This window comes from Cylas formicarius, unplaced genomic scaffold (genome assembly GCF_029955315.1).
Source record: "Cylas formicarius isolate icCylForm1 unplaced genomic scaffold, icCylForm1.1 PGA_scaffold_8__14_contigs__length_24414737, whole genome shotgun sequence".
Lineage (NCBI taxonomy): Eukaryota > Metazoa > Arthropoda > Insecta > Coleoptera > Brentidae > Cylas > Cylas formicarius.
The window spans coordinates 4,838,339-4,865,660 of NW_026844361.1; the positions used below are offsets into that span (position 1 = coordinate 4,838,339).

At 35.1% G+C, this 27,322-nt stretch overlaps 5 protein-coding genes across 6 annotated transcripts; 2 read left to right on the forward strand and 3 right to left on the reverse strand.

The window, feature by feature from the left end:
* Positions 1-732: 732 nt before the first annotated feature.
* On the reverse strand, positions 733-3,217 carry LOC132706426 (alpha-ketoglutarate-dependent dioxygenase alkB homolog 7, mitochondrial). Its single transcript, XM_060677769.1, has 4 exons — positions 2,990-3,217; positions 2,747-2,937; positions 2,518-2,691; positions 733-996 (listed from the first exon to the last, which is right to left on the reverse strand). Exons 1-4 carry the CDS (start codon positions 3,075-3,077, stop codon positions 733-735), a joined length of 717 nt encoding a protein of 238 aa, XP_060533752.1. The 5' UTR covers positions 3,078-3,217.
* On the forward strand, positions 1,047-2,499 carry LOC132706424 (ribosome biogenesis protein NOP53). The gene has a single exon (XM_060677767.1). It carries the CDS (start codon positions 1,129-1,131, stop codon positions 2,470-2,472), a length of 1,344 nt encoding a protein of 447 aa, XP_060533750.1. The 5' UTR covers positions 1,047-1,128; the 3' UTR covers positions 2,473-2,499.
* A 37-nt stretch (positions 3,218-3,254) lies between the features above and the next one.
* On the forward strand, positions 3,255-4,176 carry LOC132706428 (ATP synthase subunit C lysine N-methyltransferase). Of its 2 annotated transcripts, none has more exons than XM_060677770.1 (4): positions 3,255-3,496; positions 3,544-3,723; positions 3,780-3,958; positions 4,012-4,176. In XM_060677770.1, the coding sequence occupies exons 1-4, from the start codon at positions 3,406-3,408 to the stop codon at positions 4,159-4,161; spliced, it is 600 nt and encodes a 199-aa protein (XP_060533753.1). In that variant the 5' UTR covers positions 3,255-3,405; the 3' UTR covers positions 4,162-4,176. The 2 variants fall into 2 exon arrangements, with proteins under 2 accessions (XP_060533753.1, XP_060533754.1); XM_060677771.1 differs by having other exon boundaries at positions 3,556-3,723; positions 4,012-4,175.
* Positions 4,177-4,466: 290 nt separating this feature from the next.
* LOC132706425 (zinc finger matrin-type protein 3-like) lies at positions 4,467-6,316 on the reverse strand. Its single transcript, XM_060677768.1, has 7 exons — positions 6,182-6,316; positions 5,811-6,107; positions 5,514-5,749; positions 5,360-5,463; positions 5,229-5,300; positions 4,926-5,170; positions 4,467-4,672 (listed from the first exon to the last, which is right to left on the reverse strand). The coding sequence occupies exons 1-7, from the start codon at positions 6,213-6,215 to the stop codon at positions 4,467-4,469; spliced, it is 1,194 nt and encodes a 397-aa protein (XP_060533751.1). The 5' UTR covers positions 6,216-6,316.
* Positions 6,317-6,524: 208 nt separating this feature from the next.
* Positions 6,525-7,589, reverse strand: LOC132706430 (tetratricopeptide repeat protein 12-like). Its single transcript, XM_060677774.1, has 4 exons — positions 7,334-7,589; positions 7,131-7,279; positions 6,682-6,928; positions 6,525-6,627 (listed from the first exon to the last, which is right to left on the reverse strand). Exons 1-4 carry the CDS (start codon positions 7,587-7,589, stop codon positions 6,602-6,604), a joined length of 678 nt encoding a protein of 225 aa, XP_060533757.1. The 3' UTR covers positions 6,525-6,601.
* Between the last annotated feature and the right edge of the window lie 19,733 nt (positions 7,590-27,322).

Genomic DNA, 27,322 nt, shown 5'->3' on the forward strand with positions numbered 1-27,322 from the left:
CTCCCAAATCCACAGAATTTTTTCGAAACTCACTAAACAAATAAATACCAATTGTTTTTCTGTAAGTAGATAAACTAGTGTTGTGTAATCGTTCATTTTACGAGCACCGAATCAATCAGTGACCGATTTCAAAAAGGACCGAATCATTGCAATCAATCTTTCATTTGAATACTATTTGATGCCAACATAAGCGGCAATAGTCACTGAATCCGAACAGTCCGAACGACCGATTCAGATTCATTTGAATTATTGTTGTGTCTATATGTTATGTTTTCTGTTCTAGTGCTAGTGCTAGGTGCTACGTATTGGGTTGTATCAGTAATACATTAATTTGTTTACATTAAATACCTGTGTGGAAATAGATATTTCATTCAATATTCAGTTCAACGCATCAGCAAATCTACAGATCGATGTGGCAACTCAATACTATAGAATAATTATAACAATACTCCCATTCCTTTTCCGTGACCTGTCTCAGTCATGCATTTAAATGTTAAACCATTCAAATTTCAAATGAATTAAGGCGAATTCGGTCGGTCGATCGGTAGTCCTGTATTCGGTCACTTCAGACCGGTCAGAGCAGCAGCGGTGATCAAATCGTTAGGAGCAAGAGGGATTCGGTCGTTCGATCCTATGAAGTGATTGAATCAAAGAATCATTCGCGATTGACACAACTCTAAATAAACTACTATGTAAGTAACAAAAATAGGTTTGGAAATTAACAACAATTGTTTAAATACCCATATATTTAGGATCAGGTTCGTTTCTACAGATTATACTAATGCGTCTATTTTTAACGATCGTCTCCCCTTTAAATATACTTTTTTCGTTGGCTAAAATTTCGTGAGTGTAATCAAACCTTGCCGTACCTTTCATCACGTAGAGAGATCTTCGTTTTAAAAGAATGTCGCCGTAAAGCGACTTATTTTGTTCATTTACCAGTCTCATAATACTGTCGGAGAGTAGGCTCAAACCTGCTATTGTGTCACCGCAAAACTGAAAACGAAATCACTATTACACTTTTGGGCAAACGGCCCGATGAAAGAAATTTCTTTTTTATCTACTTTGAGTTGTACAGTAGGGTTATGTTTTGGTAGATATCGTGTGGCATGTTCGCTTTATTAAAATATGATTAAAATGACAGCAATCAATTTAAAAAAGCGACGCGTGTCGAAAAAATCCAAACTCTCCTGGCGTAAGCACGCCAAAGTTCAAGATGTTGAAGAATTCCTCGAACAGAGGGTCGAAGAAGACGTGGGCCCAAATTTATCAACAGTTTTAAATAACCAATATTTTGTGGTAGACACAGGGGGGGATATTTCCAGCAAAGAGCGGCGCAAGCAAAGGGCTGCGAGACCGTTAAGATGTTTTTCCGCTTTAGTGCCACACACCAGTGTGCCAGATCCAATAGTAAAAAGAAACAGAGTCAAAACTCCTGAAGAACGTAAAAGTATATTCGTAAAGCAAAAAGAGGAGAGAAGACGAAAATATGGCGTTCTCACGTCCAAGGAAATGACTTCGATTGCCGAACGAAGATTGTATGAAATAAAGAAAGAAAAAAAGGAAAAGCGGGGAGAATTCACTAAGGATATCTGGTCAGTTGAGCAAATATCTCCATTTGTGAATGATGAGTGGGCCGATACAATTACAAAAAAACACAATCTGAGAGGTACTGGGGTTCCAGTTAAAACCACTGCAAAGAGTGTCTTAAGCAAGAGCAGTATTTTACCACCAATTGAACCCCCACATCCAGGAATGTCATATAACCCTTCTTATAAGGACCACCAGGACTTGTTGAAACAAATAGCACAAAAGGAATTGAGTTTAATTAAAGAAGAGGAACATTTAAACAGAGTTACAAAGGACATGTTCAAAAAAGTTACTGAAGAAAAGAGAGACACCAGTTGGATTGTAGAAATGTCTGAGGGATTGCCAAGTGCGGAAGGCACCAATATTGAGGAAAATTTGGACAATGATGACAACAAATTCAACATAAATCCACCAGTAAAGAACAAAAAAAAGACACTAAAACAGAGGCGTAAACAAAAGGAACAATTCATGTTGGAGAAAGCCAAAAGAGCTCTCAAATTGGAAAAGCGAAAGGCTGGGGATGTTAATAGGATCAGAGTGTTTCAAAAGCAAATTGAAACACTTGAGAAGAAACACGTGCTGGCTCAAAAAAAACGTAAGCTGAAAGCTGAAAAGAAAAAACTTGAGCCAAAAGTATTGAGTTCGACAAAATATGAAAGCCCAGATTTGGAATTTAATATGGGGGAAGATATTTCAGGGACTCTGAGGAATTTAAAAAGAGAGGGTAATTTATTAACTGACAGATTCAAGAATATGCAAAAACGTAACATTCTTGAACCTTCTAAAAGACAACATCACAAGAAGGCTAAAATTAAGACATATGTGAAACCGGGGCATAGGGAAGATTGGAAAGAAACTGTTGCTAGAACTTTTCAGCAATAAATATTTAAATAAGTTGACATATTCCAATTGTTTCATTCCACTTACCCTTACAGCATCAATGTGAGGTTTAATATAACCATCCTTATCTAAATCTAAAATATGTACATATTTTATCTGCCCTACGTGGCGTGGGAATGCCAGTTCCCTGACTTTGTTTATAATTTTTGTGTTTTCTGGATTCCATTTTAACTTCTCAGTTTCCCGATATTGATGAATAGCCTACAACTTTAGAAATAGAACTCCCTAGATTGTTGTAATACCGACAAATGTCTACATCATCCCAATGATCAACTTGGTAACGTAGTCTCTTTATAAATGGATCTGCTTCATCAAATAAACTCTTTTCCTGATCTTCATCTATAAAATCATATTGGATGTGCATACAGTCAATTAAATGTTTTGCTTCATTGGGGAAATCTATGAAACTGTTGCTTAAATGAAAATACGAGGGACATTCAACTACATCTAAAATTTACCAGACCGAATATTAACGTAATCAAATAATATTCTATCTCACTGTTGAATTCAGCTTTAGAGGACAGACGTCTTGGCTTTATTATATTAAAAGTTGGAAGTAATCTTTTGGTTATAAGAATACAAATCATATTGCAGCTTGCAGACGGTCGTAATAATTATTGTCATAACCATAGACAAAATATAGTCTTAACAAATTTGAGAGTAATATATCTACAATATATATACAAAAACCAAAACTTTGGTTATCCACCAACTTTGAAAGCGGTCTCCATCTATGGTCTACACAGAATACTAAGGTTGGCAATTTTTGTTCTGAGTGGGTGATAAAAAAGATTACTGTGGAGGTTGCGCTGGCATCTCTTGAGCAATGACTAAAAAAAAATAGATTTGGGGTTATATCACTCAATAAAAGTTTGAAATTGAAAATTGTTTTTTAACGTTGAACCAAAAGTTACTATGGCGGCTTTAGATACGTTATTGTCGGAAACTACAAGCGCAAAGCCTGTGAAGATATCACCTGCGGGAAAAATTTTAGTTGGAATTACAGGTAGGGTGTTTTACTCCATTAAGTAAAATGTAAAACATATATTGAAGGTGGTCTAGCAGTCGGCCTTACGGTTATATGTGCCCCTTTTATCAGTCCAGCATTCAGAAAAATATGTTTGCCTTACATACCAGCTACCAGCGAACAGCTCAAAAACATTGTGGTAGCTTTGCGAGGCAAAAAAGGCACTTTGTTGGACTTGGGATCAGGTGATGGAAGGATTGTCTTGGGTATGCCTCCATAGTCATGTTGACCAGGCGTGCGTTATACCTATTTTGGATTTTAGAGGCGGCAAAACATAATTTTGTTTCCCACGGGATTGAATTGAACCCATGGCTAGTCCTTTATTCCAAATTCAGCGCATTCAAAACTGGTCATCACCAAGCAAAGTTTTACCGAAACGATTTGTGGAAATTTGATTTATCAAATTATGATAATATAGTTGTATTTGGAGTGGAACAAATGGTTGGTTTCTATATTAAATAAAATGGCGGTGGTGGTCTCATATATAATTTCAGATGCATAAACTGGAAAAGAAATTTATCAAGGAATGTAAAACCAATTGTAATGTACTAGCATGCCGTTTCCCGTTACCGAATTTGGTCCCCATCGAGACTATTGGTCACGGTATTGATAGGGTTTGGGTTTACAATATAAAACCATCTTGACAGTTAACGATGGTGTCTCCGATGAAGTGGTTCACTTTTTACAGCCCTGTACTATACTGTTTGATGTTGATATCTATGCTACAGTAAATAAAGGTAGACAGCAATAGAAGTATGGACTTTTTTCACTATTCTTTTGTTTGATATCAATCCTAATAAGATATACACCGTTTTTAATTAAATTAAATTAAATTATTCTCTAAACTTAATTATTATATGTATCTTGTAGTACATAGAATTTAAAGCAGGTAAACTGTTACGTTGAGAACTTTGACCTCAAAATTGTACTCAAAGAAGAAGCATAACCTCTAAATCGTCTTCTGCTGTGACTTCTTCCAATGGTTTTTGCTCTTGACGTGCTGCAAAAATTGCGCTTCTGAGTTGGTGGTATTATTGCAGGTGGGGCAATAGTAGTCGCCAGAAGGCAGGCGATATATGGCAAGATCAATTTGCCCTACAGCTTCGGGACAGACCACTTGTTCCGGCGCCACTAGCGGTAATACTGGCGGCGAACCTAAACATTCGCACTTTAAATAGACAAACAAGGGTTTTTAACTTGCAAAATGTTTAACTTGGCGGCACCAAATTACCAAGAAATTTTTAATGGTCGCCAACATTACAAAAATAACACTCAAGCTAACTCGATATTATGTCTACATGTTATGTTGTTGATCAGAATGCTTTTGGCTCCAAATTCCTAAGAAGGAAATCATATTCCTCCCAAAAGTACACACACATTTTCTAGATTATGAATCTTTCACACTTACCAATACGTTCAGCACTCTCTTTCTGAGCAGGGTGACTCAAACACATCTGCTTGAGTTTTTTCTGGTGTTTTTGGCCGCGGTAGTGATTTTCCAATTGTTCGGCACAAGTAGTGTTGATGTCACACACTTCACAGTGAAATTTTACCAACGGCGCTGCCGGTTTTTTCTGCTCCTGTTCCTTTTTAAAGGAAATGCCAAAGTTGTCTTCGCCATTTGCAAAATTGTATGGCTTTGATTTTACTGTTCTGAATGCAAAAAAATGTTTATTATTTTGTAATTTTTTTCTAAGCCCCTTTGACATACTTTAACCTTATCCACTTTCCCTCCTCATCGTAATACCCCTGCCCGGCAGGTTTTTTGTGTCCCATTAGTACACTGAAGAACAAAAATGAATTAGAATCTGTCAGATGACTAATCACTCATTCATTATTCACCTTTGATGGGGTTTACCCATGTAATGGGACTCTGCATGCAACCGACCAGTCAAAGGTAAATCACACACATCGCAATGAAACCAAGAAGGATTTTTCTGAGCTTCCTGCAAAGCCAGCCCCTTTAAAGAAGATCATAGCCCTTAAAAAGAGTTACCTCTTCATTTTTGTCACTAGTTCTAGCCCTTTTATGTAATGGTTCCCCACTTTTCTCTGAATAGTCAATCAGCCACTTTTTAATTTTTTTCTCGTGATTTTTCGACTGGTAATGCATCTTTGCATTGTTATTGCTACTGAATTGAGTTGAACAAAGTTTACAGAAGAGTGGTTGAAAGAGAAGCTTCAAATCTTTGGGCAACGTGTTGTCAACTAAATCTGGCACTGTTGATTGAACTAAGGATAAGCAAAGCAAAATTTTTTTTCTTAAAGTTATCTATCAGTGTTTTATACTCACAGATATTCTTAGTGTTTTGATTTTTGGGTTTTTCCTTTAAATCGTCCAGAGCTTTATAAATATTGTGCTTGATTGGATCGGGGTTGCTTTGATTTCCGCTCGAATTATTATACTGGGAGTAATACTGCGCATAGTTTCCATAATAGGCAGACGCAGCTTTTGGGTCGTACGGGTAATTGTAGTAGGAATTGGCAAGCGGGGTATTTTGCTGATTATATCGCGCATTAAGTTGATACGAGGTATGACGCGGTTCAATTTCATCAGTTTTTCGTTTAGGTATTCGAAAATTCAATTTATCTAAAACAGAAGCCTCTATGCCAGTTATTCACATAAATGGATTAAAAACAGCGCGACATCGGATTGATGCTCACCCGAGAAATATTCGCCGTCCTCATTAAGCTGCATTGCTGTTTGAATACTTTAAATCCCGATAACCAATATTTGTATTAGAATTCTCAATATACAAATGCAAAAGCCAACACAACCTCCAAATATCAATAACAAAAACTGTCAGTGTCAAATAAATAAACCCATTACCAAAAAGGATAGTTCCATCGGCCATACCTGACGTCATTTATCCCAAGCAAAACAATTTTTTGGATTTGTCTTGGGTCAGAAACTGGAAAATCGTTGCATTAGTGAGAAATAACTCTCCTGTATAACAATGTTTTGTTATTAGTTACATCTTTAATACTAATAAAAATAACTGGTTAGGTCCAATAAATTTATTATTATTTAATAACAATTACATCTATTAAAGCCGATATATGTTTTTTCTTTTAATTTTTAGTTTAATTTTCAAATTGGTTGATGTATTCTGAAAATAGAAAAATTACGAATGAAATAGCCAAAGAAATTTTAGCCTAAATACCTGTAATAAAAGATTCCTTCTCGGGATTTCTGGCAATCGCTTCTCTGACGGCATCTTGTAATTCTTGAGGCTTTTCCGTTAGGTGATAAATCTTCGCCAACAGAAGCCAAGATTTCAAACAATCCTCATTGGTTTTTAGGGCCCAATTGATCAAATCGTCTCTAGCCTTCTCATAGCATCCCAGTTTTATGTAGGTCAGCGCTCTATTGTTATACAGTAGGGTGCTGTCTTTAATTTTCCCGATAGCCTACGGCACAGCAAATAGAATTTGGTAAGTTTGGTGGGAAACGTTTTAGGTCGTCGTTCAAAAGGTGGCGCCACGCGGCAGAAACATCTATCTTCAAGTACAAGCTAGGATATTTTAAATGGGTTATTTATTAGCTTTGTTATTTCTCATTATGTTTCGGGCTTTTGAGATTGGCCTGTTATTTTTCGAATTTTATTCCAACCTTGGTAAAGAGTGTTAGCGCTTTTTCGTAGTTTCCTCTGCGAAACGCTAAATTTCCCTGCTTCTTAAACGTTTCCATTCTTTCGGTTCTTGTTATTCGGTCTTGATGCCTTCTATCCGCGTCCTTGGCAATTGCTTCCATGAAAGCCTCTAAAATAATAATCATTAGTGACAAGTGCACGAGGTCTAGAGTATATTTACTACCTTTAGATATTTGATTTGGGTCGGAACATTCGTCGTTTCTTTTATTAATAACAGTTTTATCGGAACGTATTTTTAACACCACATCGCGTTCATCGATGGTCTCACTGCTTTCGCCCAAAAAATTTCGTGCCTCCAAATCGCCGATCTCTTGCAGATTTTTATCGGACGACGACAACTTTGACACTATGTTCGACACATCGTTCACCCTGTGCATGAAATTGGTGAATTCTTCTTCATGCTGTCCGAGCCGTTCCATTTTGGTTTGTGACCACGACGGGCGGGGTTATTGACAAAACTGAGTTTCCACAGGAACGTCACCAACGCAACGCCTTCTTAGTAGATATCAATGATAAAATTTATTCTTAACTGAGTTGTGTATATTATTAACAATATTATTACTTGTTAGATAATAAACTGACAACTTTTTATTTGTTATGACACATCACATTGCCAATCACGGCTTACTGTTAAAAAAATATATTTTCCCAAAAATACAAATTATTTTTCGAAATATTTATGCACAACTATGTATTTTCGAGAAGCTGAAAACGAACTAAATAAGAATGAGTAAAATCATACTGGACGTCTCATTAAAAAAAAAGATATAATTTTCTGACTTGACCCCGTACGGTTATTTCGAACTGTATATTGGTTTATTAAGAATGTACGATTAGGCTTAATTCGACAAAATACGACCAGGAGTGTGACACAGTCTCGGATTTTTTATTTTTTATGTTTTCTTCTGTATTTTTTTGTTTTTTTAATACGTTCCACTATATTTTTTACTTTTTATATGTTCCTCTCTGTATTTTATATATTCATACAGGTGTCTCAGGGTGGTTTTGCGAAAACGGGTGATAGCGATTTGCTCAAAATTTGGTCAATCAATCTTTTTTGCCGACAAAACTAAATAAGACATCCTGTATATTGTTTCATTTTTTATTTAAATGTTTGTTGCTATCTTGACATTGTTATAGTGCATTCGGTGGCCAATTAAAAGGAACACTCGGCACTGTCTGTCTGTTTAGAATGGGCGCCAGGGCGAATTCTTGAAGACTAAATCCCGTTTATTTGAGAAATAATCTTATATTACAGATAACTAAAATTCACATCCTTTTAAAGCTGGGATAAATTCGATTCTTTTCGGTAGAATAATTTCTTTCTACTCCCTGCTGTAGAAGACCTAATTGTACACCGATCTAGCGTGCGGAAAGCGTCACTTTACTACGTGAGTTTCTTGTTCCACGGATCCGAGCCCCTTCAGGCATTTCCGGGATATTACCGTATGGGTTGGGAGCAATCGGATCTTTTCCAGTACTTTACCGTTTATTAAACACTCGCTCCGCGCGTGTCAAATAAACTCGTGAGTCAAATGTCGTTACCGCATTTGTTGCAAAATATACTATTACTTCACTTCTTAAGGAACAGTGGGGGATGTGAAAACATTTTGCTAAATTAAATGTCAATCACTTCAGAATGGCTGAGCGCATTTGGTCAAACTTGGAGTCGTTGAAAAAGGCTCTTCTTAGGCCACAAGGCTATCTTGATTGATTTCGATTGCTTGAATAGCCGCTAGAAGGCGGATTGCGACAACCCTAAAAATAAATTTTTCTCAAAAAAAGTTAAACGCAATGCAAGAAAAGTTAGTCAAATGAGGATAGTGAAAATGGTATTTCGATATCTTTTTTCTAATCTATATTATCGGTAAAAGAAATAAAAGCTTGAAAAAATGCCGCATTCTTGGGAATATTTTCCTAAATCCTATTTTTAGTTTTTTTAGTAAAATATATCTAAACTAACTGTTAAAATACAAAAATTATAAATGAAATTACAATAAAAATTAATATTTATTTTATTAAAAATATAACTTATAGCACTATTATTGTATCACAAGATTGGCAAATAAGGGTCCAATACGCATTCTGATATCTCTTTCCTAATCTATAACATCAGTAAAAGATGTAAAAACAAAATAAAGTAGTCATTTTTTGGAAGTATTTTCAGCATTCTTTCTTCTAGCAAAATAAATATACAGAAATTTAGTGCTAAGGCGACGGCATAATATTTAAAATGACAATAATAATTTATATCGCAATATTACAATAATCAAAAATAATTACACTAACATACAGATTCTAACCGAAAAAGTTGCGTTTTCGATGTTTTTAAAATAAATACCAAACATATACAAGCACTGGAATACGATTGACATTTAAACACCAGTTGCTATTTTGTTTGCCAAAGCACACTTATTTTTTCAAATCTGGAATTTCGCATGGACCTATGGGCAATATTCAAAACCTGGAATATATGACGTTTCTTCCCGAAAATGTTCGAACGCCCTCACTCCTGTTCCTTAAGAAAGAGAACCAAATAGTACACACATTGATGCTCGGGATGCAAATGTCATATTTTTCGGTAACATTTTGGAAATCAGGCGTGTACAACTTTTATAATCCAAGTATGGATTTGTCTTGGAACAAACAAACAAACCCGTAATAATTTATGTGTACTTACTACAAATCGTTAATAACTGGTGCGAATAAAATGGCATAAACGTGAATGTAATATGAAATGTTGTTTTTGGTTAGTAACAATCAATAATTCTAGGCGGTAGGATCACATTATCTCTGTATTCCAAAATAGTTATAAATAAAATATAGGGCAATCAATTCAAATCCACTATTTATTTATATGATAGTAATGATAATAATAAAATTCTGTTGACTGTTGACCAACAGTTGAAGAAGCAACATGATGATTGCCGAAACGTCAGCAAGTTGGATTTATAAGCAACCGACGCAAGAGAATCCAGAAGCTTGTATATTGTGTATTATTGTGAGGCAAGCAGTAGCCTGTGGAATTTTCTTTGAGAAATTGAAAAAAAAAGATGCTTCAATTAAGCTTTTGGTATGGTTTGCTTGATTATTATCATTGCAACATCCAACAGTAAATATTAAAAGGATATCCCAAAGATATCAGCTACTGGATGTCTAGAAGCTGTACAAAAATGATAGTTCATTGAACGCCCAGAGAGTTTCTTGGGTTGTATAGATAATGTATGAACAAATTTGTCATTTCCAATGGATATCGTATGTTATTTGGGTACAGCGGTGTCCAACATAACATCATTTCTCAAAAAACGGGATTTAACACTCAAGAATGCGATTACGATTCTGGAAATTTGAAAATAATGTATATAATAGGGTGTCCCCTAATTAAAAGTTCAAGGAGTTGTCTATTTTTTATAAAAATTGTGGAAGACTGAGAACTAAACTTTCAACTTTAAGGACCAGGGTCTCAGTGTCTTCATATAAGATTATTAACTTGACAGAGACGTGGTTGACGGGAGATAGCTCATAATTCTTGGAACCATGCGTCAGGCCTGGCTTTCGAATAACACTTTAACGGTTTTAAGAATGAAGGGTTACTTGGAGATTGATCTCTTCATGAAACGCTTACACAAATTTGAGCAAACACTTTGATAGGGTGGATCATGCAATGCTGCTTGGTAATCTGTGTGGGCAAAGTTTAGCAGGTAGACTTCTCTAATGGATCGAGCGGTATCTGGGTGACGCAGTCGGGTTGTTAGACTTGGAAATTACTTGTTACTTTGAGGGTGCCTCGGGGCTCTCATTTAGGGTCGCTATTTATTCTAATATTTAGTAATAACATAGCTGCCCGTATCCATAATGCTAATTATCTTCTTGTTGCTTTAGCTTTACCTTTAACAATCATATGTAAGGCATAATTTCAAACGTGAATTCTATAAAACTGTAATATTGTGCTCTGGTTCTACCTCACTTGGAGTACGCTTCAGCTTTATAGAATACTAATTATCACTCAATCAAGTAGCTCTATATAGCTTTTAAGTTGAGTGTCGCCTTCGTTAACATCGTTTATCTGGCACTTGAGAACTATTAGGTTTGAAAACGCTAATGCTGCTGTACAGACTTAATAACTCCAGTTGTTCTTGTCCCTCCATTCTGTCGCAAGATGGGTTTTTGACACTAATATGAATAACTCGTCTAAATAGCACATTTTGTACCGTACCGTAAGACCAACTACAGGGCGGACCGCCTGGTCAACGAGAACAAGCATTTCGACTTTTTCACTACCGTAGATTTAGGAATCATTTAGGTATTCACAAATTCTCGATCTTATTTGAAGACCGACAAAAATTTTCCACATAGGTATTTAAAATATGCTCCCTAATTTAATATGCAACGATCGTAGACATTTTTTCTTTAACCAGTAAGAACGGGTGTTAAATTAACTCTTTTTGACCAGTTTTTTTTTACCCAATATTGCTGTCTGTTTCTACTGTCCCACTCACACAAAAAACAAGGGTACTTCGTATGTCCTGACTACTGACGTAATCATTGTATTTGATTTTCTCAAGCAGTAGCTGAAGGTTTTCGTAGCATTCTTTCATTTGTAGAGAATGAGCAACAGGTAAAAAAGCAAAAACATCTTTAAAGCCTCTCTTGGATGAGTCAATAAAAAACCTCCAGTCCTCAGAATTGTAATGTGTACCAAGTTTCTTTATTAGATTAGGAATATAGGTGCAATAGACAAGTGAACCACTTTGTTCAAAATTTATTTTAATTTCGAAGTCTAGATGCTAAAATGGTGGTTGCTGAGAACTCCTCGATATATCACCAAGATCACTAAGGGTATCTTCATTTATTTCAGGTTCAGAAAACCTGATGATATCTTCTACTATATTAGGTGGATTCCCAGGTATTGGGACATCTGGGCCACGTAGCACTGGCCTAATTGCAAACTTGAGGTTCGGATCAACAATGTTTTTCAATTTTTTAGTATTATATCCATGAAGATTGCAAGTGCAGAAATAGCAGTCATTATGGTGATTCGCTGGGTTTCTCCATATCATAGGTTTTCCAAAATGTCGAGATCGCTTGGTTCCGTTATTCCAATGTTCCAAAAGTAGACCAGTATTTTATAATATGGCAACATCGCAAAAGCAACAACTTTACTCCAGGCACACTTTGGATAGGAAAGCAATGAGAAATGCTATTCTTGCCGTTATCGAGAATAGGATATACTCCATTCTAAAAGCTGCCAGATCCATTAACGTTCCAAAAACGATACTCATTCGTTTATCCAAAAACAGGGTTTGGTTTGAGCAGACGCGACATTAATTTAATTCCTTATCAAGTGGAACAGGAACACGAAACTCGATTGCACGATTAAAAGGTTTTAACAAGGAAAGCGTGGCGATTTTATTTAATTTATTAGAGCAAGAAATGGACGACTTTCAAAATCCTGCCTCGAATACTTTGAAGAACGTTGATGAATCCGGGATAAGGGGAAAAAGCACTGTAGTCGCTTCAGCGGAACGAGGTTCAACAATAAGGTGCATACTTCGTATGCATGCAGCTGGGTCGTTTGCTCCCCCAATAATGCAATTTCCTTGAAAGCGAGATCATCCACTGCTAATGAATGGTGTTCCAGCTGGATCAATACATAGTCGTGATCCGTCAGGCTGGATGAGATTTTCACATATTATAAATAATGTTACATCCGCATCCGGTTTGAAACAGGGATTATAGTTGAATAAATTCTTGGGGATATTAGCGAATTGCAATGTTACAAATGATGGTAGAGTTGTGATTTTTGGAATAGCGCTTCCGAAAGTTTTGGTCGAGGCGATTCAAGATTGCTTCGACGGAATTGAAAATAGCGGCTGACAACATTTTAACTTTTAATAAGTTTTTCGTTTTTCACGATACAAAAAAATTCAAAATGGGTTATTGTTAGCGTGCACATCCTTAACTGGAAAAAAGTTTAAACATTTTCATCTGTCAAGAAAGGAACAAACGGCGGAATGTTGAAAAAAAACAGTTATTTACCCATAACAGCTTTATTTTTTCAAAAGCGGTTGGCTTTATATGACTCAAATTAAAGGAAACTGGCGGCTTTTTCATTATGTGGTAAGGAATTCGTACTTCGCTCAAAGTTTGCTCGCGGGTTAAAAAAGTTGCAAGTATGTCGCAAAAAAAAATGGTTTAGTTTTTTCAACTGTTATACAATGTGTAATAGTTGAATTATCAATACACAAATGGCAGAGCATTGGAAAAAAACAGTTTTTACTGATTTATTTGACAAATTTATTCTCACCGACTCCAATATTTTTAATTACACAAGTATCAAGAGAATGAGAAGCTTTAGCCTTTTTTACTCTAAAGCTTCCGACTTTTCTTTCTGCCTGCGTTGATCTTCTACCTGTAATTTTTAGAGACAGATGTCAGCTGAACTCCATTTTTTCCCACTCTTGTAATTTTAACTTTAACTTTAGTTAAGAGGGATTCTACGTTGTGTATCTAATGTAATGCTTTTTATTTGTTCAATGAAGCGAAAGGAATTAAGTACAAAACTGTCAGTTTTCCCTGTAAAGGGTTTTAATAAGAATGCTAGATATTTTAGAACTGACAATAGATAGAAGGTGTAATCCTAGTTTGTGAATTTTTGGGAGTCCGGAGAGAAGAGGAATTTTGAGTCATGAGGGGTGACAGATCTTTTCACGGAGTCTGAGAGAGAAGAAGCCTTAATGATAGATTTATCATTATTGTTGTTTCCAGAAAATTCCATACAATTTTCGCCATTTGTAGACACAATACTTTTACAGTCGTCATTACTTGATAGATTCTACAGTGGGCCTGGCTAAATAATTTGTAGCGATTTCAGGACAGTCGATTAGTTTGAGAGGTAACAATACAGGTTCTTTTCCAGTAGCGATAAAGTACAATATTTTCCTACTTTCGAATGACAAGGTATTGCAGTAGTATCGAAGTGATTGATTTGGCACGAATAAAGAATGTGCGCTTACTGTCAATTCCGCCGCGCTCTAGCCATAAAATCCAGCCTTAAAAAATATATGGCTGCAAGAAATATGTGTATGGATGCGAGTTATGATATAGCAGGTATTTTTGGTCGTGGATAGGTTAGAAGTTAGTTTGCAGAACTGGCTATTGAAGCTTTCGATCAATAGGGACTATTTATGTTTTTAATGGTCATGATTTTATTGAAACAACTAACCAAAATTAAGTAAACGAATAGCCACGTAACGATCATCCCGCACAAGATAACGGAATTGCAACAATAGTACCAATTGAAAATCAGATAAATCAGGAAGCTCAATCGTTCATTCCAAATCTACTTCCAAGTCCTTCAACTGCTCCCGTTTTTACACACACCAGAAAATATTGGTGCAATACCGCGTTTAAATAGAATAAAAAGTAACAGCTGTTATGGAATTTGGGTGGAAATGAAAATTGCATCGTCCATGTCTATCTTGATGTGTTGCATTTACGCACGTTTTGAAGCAAGTGTTGAAAATATCACTGTGCATCTAAATAAAGTGTCTAGTATTATGCAGGTGTGTCCTACAAAAAAGTGTGTTATTGTGGGGATTATAATGCATCAAAAGTAAAGTGGGTATTTGACTGTAGTGAGAGCTGTTATGTACTCTCAGATATATCTGGTTTATACGGTGAGTTACTGATACATTCTTTTAATTCGATGGCGTATCCAAGGACAATGCAGGTTTCTTGACTTAGTGGACTTCGTGATTAGTAACTTTCAAAATGTTATTGTGAAAAGGTCTCCGGATTCTTTCGTGAAAGATTCACTTAACACAAATGTATATTTCAATTGAAATAAACACACTAGAATTCTTTAAGACAAAATCGAATTTGGAAAAATTTAAATCTAGATATTCCAATTATGATTTAATAAATAGTGCGTTGTCACGAGTGTCGTGGGTAAATCTTTTCAACAACCTAAAAGTGATGTGTCCAAAATTGTCACAAATAATATTCCCAAGAAAAACCTAACAACAATTATCCCATTTGTTATGTCTCAAGCACTAAGGACAACAATCCTCACTTTTTCTGAACTACGGAAGAGAGTTAGGGCAGCGATAAGTGTGGACTATAAAAGTTACGTCAAAAATACCGAAAATAATCTATAAAAACCGTAAAATATTTTTGGAGTTTTGTAAGCAATAGAAGGAAAGTAGTGAAGGTGTGTAACGTAGGCGTTTGCTGCTTTTTTTTTCTAGTTTTATATAATTATTTATATAATATTCCGTTGTTGGATCCGCCATGTGACACAGTTACTTTAAACTCCATTTCTGAAGAGCAGATTAGAATTAAGTTAAACAAACTAGATGTAAATAAAGGCCCTGGGCCAGACGAATTTCCCCCGATCTTTTTTAAATCTTGTACGAAACTTCTGCTGATACCGCTATTTTTAGCCTTTAATAAAAGTTTAAATAAAAATAAATAAATAATAATAAAAGTTTATCAGAAGAGTACTTCGAGTCGACTCTTTGGAAATGTACCAAAGTAGTACCTGTTCATAAGAGTGGTAGTAAGATTGATATCATAAACTACCGACCCATATCAATTCTTTCTATTCCAGGCAAAATGTTTGAGACAATTATAAGAGAGGCGTTATTTTTTAAACTTAGGGACCTCCTTGGTGAAATGCAAATTGGCTTTTTTAGGGGTAGGTCCGTCGTCACCAATCTCTCACTGCATTTTCAGAATGTGTCTGAGGCGTTGGATAATAGAATGCAAATGGATGCGGTGTACACCGATTTCTCGAAAGCTTTCAACCTAAAAACTTCGGTGTGCATGGTTCTCTTTAAATCATACATTAGTTCTAGGACTCAATTTGTTGAGTTAAATGGAACTAAATGTAAATCTATTTATATCACGTCTAGCATACCTCAGAGATCGCGGTTGGGATCTATGCTGTTTTGTTTGTTCATAGCGCATGAGGGTAAATGATTTCGTTTTGCAAAATTTATTTTATGTGCTGTGCTTAGGAAATTGACTGTTGTTAAATATTGACAAATGTTACCATCTTAAGTAAATTAAAAAATGATATAATTTTTGATTATGGAGTAATTATTAAAGAAGTAAAACATATCAGGAATCTCGGAGTAACTATAGACACAGAACTGAGTTTTGATATTCATCTTGAAAAAATAGCCAAGGGTCAGCCAAGAATTTAAAGATCCCAAGTCGTTGGTCGTACTTTACAACGCTTATGTGCGGTTCCATCTTGAGTTTGCCAGTGCCATATGGAGTCTCCAATATCATAAGCATGTAAACAGGATTGAAAGCATTCAAAAAAGTTTTTTTTTCATATAACCACAATTTAATAGGTGTATCGTATGCAGCAAGCCTTGACTTCTATAATATATATGGAAATTATCTGTACAATGTATAATACATATGGCAATTTTTGCACAATATTGTTAATAACAGAGTGGACTGTCCAATACTTTTGGAAAAATTTTCCTTTAATGCTAGGATGGCAATGACTAGAACGCCTGCTTTTTTCTATGCGCCTAAATATAATACAAATTTAGGTAGCAATTAACCGATATCTCTATTGCAAAGAATTTATAACAGTTACTTTTTGCACATAAATATTTTTGCTTTTTCACTCAATTCATTTAGAAATCAACTAATAGGAGTGTTTCGCTACGACTAAATTAAATTTCTACATTCTAGTTTTCCTTTTTTTTTTGGTTTAGAAATAGTTTTGCTTACTATTTTGAATTAAGATAAATGTACTTAATTTTAGTGTACCTATGTAAATTGTAACGTTAGTTCGTCATGTTTAAGTACCATAATAAATAAATATAAATTAAAATAAATAAATAAATAAATCATTTAAGGGGAAAAAGGAAATAAATCCCAAAAAAATAAAAGAGTAAAAGAAATTAAAGAGAGAAAACAACTATCTGGCTGAAAAAATGTAAAGAAAAGATGAACTTGTAAATCAGGAGTGTGGTCAAATTCTGAGGATTCTAGTGATTTTTCAGTGAAAGATAGCTCAGATGAAGATTATGGGTTCATTGCGTTTCTTGCTGTCAATGGGCAAATAAAAATTGCGCCAGGGTAAAAAAAGACGCATATTTTTGCAGTACCCTTTAATGTTATAGGGCAAAATTAAGTTTTGATTTATTTTATTATTGTTATTACACTAGTTTTTACAGAGGCGGAATGTTGTATCATGCAAGACTCATTTTAGTCCATACTAAATGCGGAATTGTGATACCTTTTTTAGATTTTTAAATGTTTTAATATTTTTCAGAAAATTAGTTTTTTTTTGATTTCGTTAAGTTTTTTAAAAGAAAAACCTAGGACACTTTTTCTTTACTTTTATTTAAAAAAATTCTTACAGTAATCCACATTTAGAGAACCTAATCTATTTATTAATTTTTTCCTCCTAAAGTTGTAATGTTAGTTTGTAACATAAGCTTTTACCCTTGTAATAGCCAAACCTGTAATTCAATTGTGCTTTTTCCCAAGTTTTTATGTAATAATGGCCTCCGTAAAATTCAAAATAAATTCTCCTTTGGCCGCTTTACAAATATTTTTTTCATTACGACAATTAGCGTGCGGGAAACGTCACTTTATCAAGTCAATTTCGTTTCCCACGGATCCGAGCCACTTCGGACATTTCCGGGATTTTACCGCACGGGTTTGGCAGCAATCGGATGTTTTCGGAGGTATTTCCCACGCCTTGAATTTTGACGTTTGTCAATTCTGACGGTCATGTCAGTGAATGAATTCGTGTTGTTTTGCGAAAATGTACCCAAAAACTAACGGTCGTAGAAAAATTATAGTATGCAACACGTTCGGTAAACTTTTGAAGTCACTGGTTTATTAAACACTCGCTCCGGTAGTGTCACATAAACTAGTAATATGCTATTACTGGGTGCAATCTCATTTAGTGTAAAGTAAACGCTTCTAACATTTTCGCTTAAAATGAATATTTTTGATAATTTTTTCAGCGAAAAGGTGGGCGATTATGCCGAACGACCATAGAGGCACGTGTCCGTCCGCGTTTTCCACGTGTTATTTTCTGGCACCTATTGGCACAAGTTTAAAAAATGGTCTCGGGACGGCGGCGGCGGCAGCCGCGTTCGCGGTCAACAGACACGCAAAATCGAATTGATTTAAATTATGTAAGGTGTCTAGACAAATTTATAAATATGTAACGATTTTCACTGGACCAACACACACAATTATGATAACGCGCCAGGGCTTATGTTCTCTCTCCTTTTTTTTTTCTCTTCTCATTTCGTTTTTATTTTTTAATCCGCGGGACTCGTTTTCGGAATAATTTCGTTACCCGCGAACGAACGAACGGATAAATATACGAAATATTTAAATCGCGGGCAATTATGTCGTTCGACGTTTTTTGTCGCGTTTGATTTTGCGTCACGCGTCGAAAACTGGCACGCTTTGATCGAACGCGATTAAAAGTTGCCTTCCGTGACGTCAGCAGTGCGTAGACCTGGCCGACCTATTTTTTTCTAATTCCGCTGGTAGACGGGCTTTCTTAAATTGCTTTTGGGACGTTGTTTAAATCGTTTTTCTCATTCATAATTCATAATCAAAGGAGATAGCTATCGAAGCTTTCCAAGTGTCACTAAAAGACACCTCCTATTGTGATTCCAATGTATTCCTATTATTGCTATATATTATTCCTATCTATATATATCTAGAGCAGTTGTGCAGTTACGTCATATATAGTGACGTAATAAACAATGATCCATATGTCTTAACTGTACCATAACCATAAAAAACGATTTCAAAACTGACAAAAAAACTCTACATCTAGTAATGAACTAGAGAAAGATGTCGTGCTATGACGTAACCGTACAATTGGACTTTATCAGACTATATTTTCATAGAGAAGAGAACTAACCTAACGCCAGCGTACACTTTGTCCCGTATTCTCTCTAAACATCGATATCAACACACTTAACTTGTTTTCAGCGAACATTTATAGTAGCACTTTATTTACAACAGGATATATTGAATATAACTCATATGATATATTCACAGTGGACGTTAAAAACTAAACTTAAATATAAAATTTTTCAAAGAAACTACAGGCCAACAGTAGCCTGTAATACTATTTATAAATCTTCTGGATTCCTCCTGCATCGGTTGTCGATGAACTGAACTTGCTGACGTTTCGCCAATCATCCTGTTTTCTTCTTCAGAGCTTCACTGAAACTGGATTGCCATCTACTCTGTGCCTGCTTTAATACTGTTTGAAGGAGGCGGAGCTAAAGGGTGGACAGGGATTCTTGTCCTTGAAGGCAAGTAACACACCTATCATGAACGCAGTGTTTCCATAACTTTGGCTTTAGATGGAAGGTGTCCAGTGCTTTCTTCTTATTATCACCACGCTACGTTGATGATACTTTTGTTATTTGGCTTCTCAGTCAAGAATTCGTAGGATATTTTCTTAGCCATTTAAATTCTTGTGGTAGATGTGTTTCTACCGAAGCACTCCGGGTTCAGAAGCGTCGAAAACAATACACACACTTTACTATACTAACGGAGTGTATTACTATACGTGAAAAATAGAAAAGTACAAATTGCATGAACCGGTCCTACCGCCTCTGGTCCAGCCAATCGAAACCGAAGAAAACAATCAAAAAGAACGTCAACACCGTTCGTCCCCCAAATAGGAAATGACCACTACGCGCTCCATCGCGGACAATAGAGACCGGCAATAGAAGGCGCTCCGCACATCATCACCACACAGTATACTTCGACCAATTTTTAAACCATCATACTCTATACACAATAACATGCGTTTTACCATTTAATTGGAAACCAATAATAATCTCCTATTCTTAGATATTCACATCAATAGAAAATCGCACCTAACACTGGGTCATTCCGTTTACAGAAAACCTACGCATACAGACCGATCCCTTAATGAATTGGCACATCACCATCTAGTGCAAAAATCATCGGTTATTAAATCTGGTTTTTACAGAGCGTGAAACTATTTTAGTCAGAGTCACTGAACTCAGAATTAAAGCACCTTACATCTGCTCTTCTCTCTAATATTTTGCACATTAGAGAAATTAAGCATTCCATCACAAAATACACTTCACCACAACCTTCCAAAAGTAACCCCACACTTGCCACCGTCCATACTACCTTCATCTATCCATACATTCATCCATATGGCTACTAATAACTATATGCAGTCATCACATTACTGACCGCATATCAAAAGTAAAAGTTCTAAAAAAATATAATGTCAAGACCAGATTTACCGCTTGTCCTTCAAAGACAAAAATTCGTTTGAGATACCAAAAGTTTACAGCATTCCATACATATGGACCCCACGGAAAATATCAACTAAGCTGAAAGAACATGAAAGCGCCTTAAGACTACGACAAATGGACCTCATCAGCAGTTACCTATAAAACTGAAATTCTTCCGAGACAATGTTCATGACCCTCCTTTAGCCTAGCCCCCTTCAAACAATATAGGAGGATTAGCGAAAGGTCATCAAGTTCAGTTCATTAACAACCGAAGCAGCAGGAATACAGAAGATTTGTAAATAGTAATTTTAAATTTACTCTGGGTGACTGCGAAAAGAAAGTTGATTGACATCTTTTACTTCTAGCCGCGGCACATGAAAACGTAATTGCTCCAGAAGAAGCGGACAATGGACTATGTAGAGAATTGATACAGATTGGAAGCTCAGAGGCAGTACAGCAAATCATCTTAGCAGAAGATCGTGATCAACTTCCCTCTCAGGATAGGAACCTTCGTCCCTGAACATTAATAAATACTTCAATACGTTGTCAGTGGACTGAGCGTGACAGTTATACCACCGTGACCATACTACCGAGCAATAGTCAAACTTGGACCTAAGGTAACAGTAAAATAATAGTTTAATGGTAGCTGAGCTACAAAAATGCCTGCAATTTCTTATTACGAATTCCAAAATTTGCATTGAACTGAAACCATCTAAGTTTATATGAGATATGAGATCATTTATGGGTATATTAAACAGAAGTGATCGAAGGTTAGAACCCTGAGGCATAGCTGAAATTGGAACAAGCCATCAGACAATCAATCAATGCACCAGATAGAACCTCTTCACTTTGAAATTAGCATATAGGAGAAACCAAATTTTTGAGACGCTTTTTCGGTCAGTAAGTTTCAGTGAAAAGCTTTGTCGAAGTCAGTGTATATAACGTGAACTTGACCTTGCTTGTACAGGGGTCACAGACATAAGAAGACAGCAAACATAAATTGCATAAGATTGAAATAGGTTGGTAATTTTCAAATGTGGAAATAATTTGTGGTGCTTTAAATATATTTACAATCATTTCCTTGGCAAAAATATTGTTCAGAATGTCCTATAAAGGTGTTAGAGCCCTGCCAATATCCGAGCACTCCGTAATACTATTCCAGTCTGCATTCTGCATCAGCTCGTACATATCACGATAGTTAGCCTTCCTAGAGTTAAGTTGGGTTTGATCGTTCCTATTGATTGGAAACTTAAAGACGTGTGAAAGAGCGGCTCGGAAGGAAACTATTCACGAGAGTGGGATGGGATTCTCGTCGATGAGTGGGGCAGCATTTTTCTTTATTTCAGCATAGAAGTTGGCAAAAACGAGGTCTAAGCAACGGTTATTTAGGTTAGTTGCAGAGTTAAGCTGGTTAAAATCCAATATGGCGCTGAGGTTTAGTAGGGATCTATGTCTGGCATTAACAGGTCCTGGGAGGGTGAGAGGAATATTGAAATCACTTAACAATTAGACAGATCCGCCAAACATTAAAACATACAAGGATTCAACAAAGTTTTCAACTTCGAAGCTGGCGAACATGCACCATTTAACGAGGTCTAGGCTAATTTTGAGAACATACTGATTAAAAATGTTGATTGTTCAATGCCGCCACATTATTGGTTAAAGAAATAAAAGAACGGATATTAAATCTCGCGCGTCCGTGTACTGAATGGACTTTCCCATTTTTTTTTAGTAGTGGCTTCATAAATTAATGTATTATCACCATAGGAAGAGCCCTATCTCCCTTACTACCAACCGCCCTATATCTCTAATACCTACATCTCCCTTACTACCAACCGATTTAGCACTTTTATTTCAACCCGGTTATTTCCTGAAATTGTGTGCAGCGCTAGGTTTCTAAATATGTACAGGGTGGCCCGTCTAACACGGACCTATACCTTATCTCCAAACCTACGGGGGTTACAAAAAATAAATAAATACAAAAGTTGTTTCTATTAAAATGACGTTTATTTTTTCCTGATCTTCACTTTTATATGTACAGGTCGGTAAAACAAATCTACAATGATCCAATTTAAAATATTTTCTTAAAACTTCGCAAAATAATACTTTTCTCAATTTTCTTAAATGAGCCACCCTATATATTATTGGATTTATATTTTTATAACGTAGTACGGGTCTCTAACTTACTGTTTTGGCTTAATTGACAATTATTTTCCAATAATACATAAATTCTTTTACATTCACAATTTAAAAATCTTGTGAATAAGGTCCTTAAATGAAGAAAAAAACTTGTAAAAAATATTCATATTCTTAATAATATAGGCACATGGCTTTAATAAATATATATAGCAATCTGCCTGTTGAAGGACACAAACACGAAATTGTTCATATTACTAATTTTGACCTTCTTGATATAATCATTGCAGTAGCTTTGAAAACAATAGTAGTTCTCTGGTGTAATTTGTGTAATGTATACGAAGGAGGAAAAAGTTGACCAATTAGAATGTTACATCGCCAAAACGCTCCTGCTCTCAGACACCATATAGCCAAATTTCCTCATGGGCGATTGCCAGGAAAAAAAATATTTGCCAAAATATACCAGCAGATTCGAACAAATGGCATTGTTTTAGTGAAAAAAAGTAGGAGCCAAACGGTTTTGGGTGAAAATATGCAGCTAGATATTCTTCTGCATTTTGAAAATACTCCAGAGACGTCCACCCGCTTTGCCGCTTCAGATGTAGATGTAAGACGAACCACACTTCACATATTTAAAAATTAACAGTAATAAGCTATTTAAATTCACACCAGTACAAAAACTACAAGAAGCAGATTTTAACTTAAGATTCGCAATATAATGATCGGTAGGCATTTTTTAGATAAAACATTTCAAAATATAATTTGGACCGATGAATCAATATTTACAACGTCTGCGGTGTTATTCAATAAAAAAAATCGAGTTCAGAAAATAAAAGAATGTGTTTTTGAAAGTAAACAGCCAGTGGCCAAGATCCGTGAAAGTATGGTGCGCAATCTGGAGATCTAGGATTTTAGGATCCATGTAACAAAATTTAACATCCATACTATATTTAAACCTATTAAGGAACGAAGTTCGGATACTCTTGCAAAATATATAATTCCCCAAAGAGCAAAAAGCAAGATGGCGCTTCTTAAACGAAAATTTCAGGGAGTGAATTGGACAACACGGAACCATCTCCTGGCCAGCGAGGAGTTCAGATTCGTGATTGATTTGTGGAGCGCATTGAAAGATACGGTTTACAAAGATAAACCGTCAACAGTTTTGAAAGTACAAACAATAATCGGAATGAAACGAATTACGTCTCAAATGTCATATACCATTTAGAACGGCGGACATATTGAAAAACTAATTTAATTAATTTTACTTATAAGTAATATGCATTGGTAGTTAGCGTTAATTTTTTGTTATCATTTCACATTGTGCAAAGCTTAACATTCTGTTTTTAATATTTAATATGACTTCTTAACAATGCTCCAAAACGGTTGTAAACAAGTTGATAAAGAGCAAATTCCCAGTTTCAATATCTTAATAAATTAAATATTATACCCAGTTTTTAATTTTATCCGCCAATTAATCCAAAATGGTAAGTCACAGACCCGTTATATAATTGAAATTGCTATTAAAGTGGCTGGAAAAGTATCATTTTGCGAAACGCGGCAAGAAAATGTTTTAAATTTGATCATTGTAACTTTGTTTTACTGCCCTGTATATAAAAAAGTGACGATTATGAAAAAAGAACCGTCATTTTAATAGAAACAAGAAAATTTTATGGTTGAAATTGTATTTGAAAGGACTATCCAAAAATGCGATAAAATGTAGGGTGCTCTATTTAGAAAAATGTAACTTTGTTTTACCTGTAAAGGTAATTTTAATATAAACAACTTTTGTATTTAATTTTTTTTGTAACCCCTGTATGTTTCGAGATAAGGTATAGGCCCGTCTTAAACGGGCCACCCTGTACATAACATATCCGAAATAGGTTTGATATAAACCAGTAGTTTTAAGACCAGGTATCTTACGTAATAGGTTCAATAAAGTACCTGTTCCAAACAACTGTTACTTTATTACTTAGAACCTATTTTAGTGACCAGGAGCCGCGTCAGGGTAAATTTGGTATCGAAACAATTTTTATTTAAATTATGATCCATAATTTCGATAGATGAAAATTACTTTAGATAAAGTAAAAGCAATAGTAAGCCACTTTAAACGTAGCACAAAAGCTTACAACAAACTTATAGAAACTCAAACCACGTAGGAATTAATAACCCAAATATCCAGGATATCATTACTAGATGGAACTCAACTTATTATGTGCTGAAACGATTTGTCGTGCTTGAATCTTCGATTCGTTCAACAATAGCTTTAGTAGATGTGGACCTGTCACTTTTAAGAGGCCAAGCATGCCAGGGTCTCAAAGATTTATGCAAAATTTTAAAACCATTTGAAAATGGTATATGTGTTATAAGTGGCGAACATTTCACATCGATCCTTATGGTAATGTTTTAACTAAGAGCTTGCTTGAAATTTGTTTCAAATTAGTGAGAAGCCATAAAATTTTCCAAATTTTTCAAAAATTTAGTTACAACTTTTAATAGTGGTGGGCATCAACGCCTCTCAAATGTGAAATATATCAACGCGCCATCTGTATTTACATTTCTAGATCCAATTTAAATACTCGGATACCAAAAACAAAAACAGGACTTTCAATATAACCTTCTCTGGACAGCATAACTATTATATTATTTTTGTTAAAAATAAATTTATCGGTTGTTTTTTTTTTGTTAAATTGTTTTACGTTTTTCTTATTACTGTATATTTTATTTTCTTTCAATACAAATAAAAAGAGATAGTTCGTTATTAAATTCTTTGTTTTTTTAATATTGATGTAACATATCTGTTTTCGAACATTTCTATCTCGTGAAGAGAATCAAGCTCCAGGCTGCAAAATATCACTTAATACTTTTTCTTCAAGCAATACTCCTAGAAAGCTATATCTAAATTAACTTTGCCTGTAATTAGAGGATCCAAGTCTTGAACAACTATGAAATTTTTTTTGGATTAGTTCACTGAATAATTTTCCCTGTCTGCTAAACGTTATTGTGAAATTAAAACTTGAACATACAGCACTAATATTAATTGATAATGCTCCAAGCCACCCAACAAACAGAACTGCTTTAATCCAACCAATGGACCAAGGCGTTATATCCAATTTTTAGGTTTAGTATTTGTGGCGAGCAGATCTTTGAAAAGAGGAGAGGAGAGAAGCATTCAGTAAGAGAATTTTGGAAAAACTACAATATAGATATAGAGATAATAGAAATTTTTTGAAAATGGCATAGAAGAACATTTTTAGTAAGAGCAAGGATATTGGAAACTCTGGTGATATGGATGAAACAAACCTGTTTAGAAATAGTTTAAGAAACAGCACCTAGTCTATCTAATGATGAGCAAGAAGAAAACAAAAGTATTCTTTCGATGGCCTTTGTAAAAACTAGTTTGACAACTATAACTGAAATTGTGGACCAATTTGTTGAAAATCATCCAAATTTTATCAACAACTTTTAACAGAAGGTAAAAACAAAACGCAAACTACATTAGACGCTCTTCTAAAACGTTTTTAAATCCAAGATAAAAACTCTCTCGTAAGAAACATCCCGAAAAGTTTGTGAAAAAAAAAGTATGGGTGTCAGTAAACTGTCTCAAGATGAGTGTTTCTGTTGAGAGCGCAAAAGATGCTCTAGAAAATAAACGAACGAACGAAAATGGAAGATCTAAGTAAAAGTTTTGCTAATAGCGACTAGATGCATCAGGACTGGTCATTTTAATTTCACGTGTTTCAAAGAACTATATGGACTAAGGATTCAGTAGGTTTATGTAAAAGTTTGGTTTCAGAATCAAATAATTACACCAAATTTCTTGCTTGTAAAACCAAAACAAAACATGCACTGTACTTCTTCCCATAAGAATTGAATTCTTTATGAATTTAAAGAAAATAAAATAAAATATTTTGGAAAGTACACTTACACGTTTTTTGGTTTGTTTTTTTTTTAATCTTTTGTGCACGTGTAAAACATCAATGAACTGGAAAGTTTACGCTCTTTCCAAAAATCGAAAAATTCTATATGGTGATCATAAGGAAAATGAAATTGAAGGCGGGTTACGAGAAAACAAAAGACGATTGACACATGTTATACACGTTATTTAACTCGTCTTAAAAAGTGTCTGAACAATATCACATTTTGACAGTTATCAACTTAATCGCTTTGGATTTGCTGGTGAGAAACGAACTCCGCCATTTTTGGGGTTTCGCCGATATTACCCAAATCAATTGAGCGATGATAAATCTGAAGCCGATTTCCACTACAACTTTTCCCATTTAACCTTTGCTGCAGGTATAATAGGACGGGATATTCCTGTGTAGAGAAGCTAATCTAGGACACATTTTATGTGAATAAAAACTTTAAATAAGTAAAAATAAATAAAAAATCCGCAACACTATCATTGCAATTTAACTGAACTTTACAATAAAATCTTTAAGTTGTCCAACCTGTCAGTGAAAATTTACATTTTATTACTCTCTCGCATTAAGAAACTAGATATAGGAATTTACAAGATTTAATATAATTATTTCCAATTCAAGGGGAAATGCTTTTGGCGCTTCGAATTTTTCTGGCGGTGTGAATGCACTTCTGGTATCGAATTCCGTTCGGAATTTAACGCTGATCCCGCGATCGCAGTGTCCCATGTTATTCTACGCATCGAAAACCGCTTAGTTATGCGTTCGAAAGACCCAGACGGATATTATTTGTCAAATTTGTTGAAAATC

Bases quoted from the DNA above. Each gene is read 5' to 3' on its own strand.
- LOC132706424 (XM_060677767.1), top strand. From the start codon at position 1,129: ATGATTAAAATGACAGCAATCAATTTAAAAAAGCGACGCGTGTCGAAA.
- LOC132706426 (XM_060677769.1), bottom strand. From the start codon at position 3,077: ATGATTTGTATTCTTATAACCAAAAGATTACTTCCAACTTTTAATATA. The intron at 2,692-2,746 runs GTAGACATTTGT...CTAAAGTTGTAG, and splicing joins AAGTTGATCATTGGGATGAT to GCTATTCATCAATATCGGGA. The intron at 997-2,517 runs GTAAGTGGAATG...TTTCGTTTTCAG, and splicing joins CTCACATTGATGCTGTAAGG to TTTTGCGGTGACACAATAGC.
- LOC132706428 (XM_060677770.1), top strand. From the start codon at position 3,406: ATGGCGGCTTTAGATACGTTATTGTCGGAAACTACAAGCGCAAAGCCT. The intron at 3,724-3,779 runs GTATGCCTCCAT...TTTGGATTTTAG, and splicing joins TGATGGAAGGATTGTCTTGG to AGGCGGCAAAACATAATTTT. The intron at 3,959-4,011 runs GTTGGTTTCTAT...ATATAATTTCAG, and splicing joins TATTTGGAGTGGAACAAATG to ATGCATAAACTGGAAAAGAA.
- LOC132706425 (XM_060677768.1), bottom strand. From the start codon at position 6,215: ATGCAGCTTAATGAGGACGGCGAATATTTCTCGG. The intron at 6,108-6,181 runs GTGAGCATCAAT...CTTCTGTTTTAG, and splicing joins GGACGGCGAATATTTCTCGG to ATAAATTGAATTTTCGAATA. The intron at 4,673-4,925 runs GTAAGTGTGAAA...GCGAATGTTTAG, and splicing joins AGAGAGTGCTGAACGTATTG to GTTCGCCGCCAGTATTACCG.
- LOC132706430 (XM_060677774.1), bottom strand. From the start codon at position 7,589: ATGGAACGGCTCGGACAGCATGAAGAAGAATTCACCAATTTCATGCAC. The intron at 7,280-7,333 runs GTAGTAAATATA...TTATTATTTTAG, and splicing joins CCCAAATCAAATATCTAAAG to AGGCTTTCATGGAAGCAATT. The intron at 6,929-7,130 runs GTTGGAATAAAA...GCTGTGCCGTAG, and splicing joins CGCTAACACTCTTTACCAAG to GCTATCGGGAAAATTAAAGA.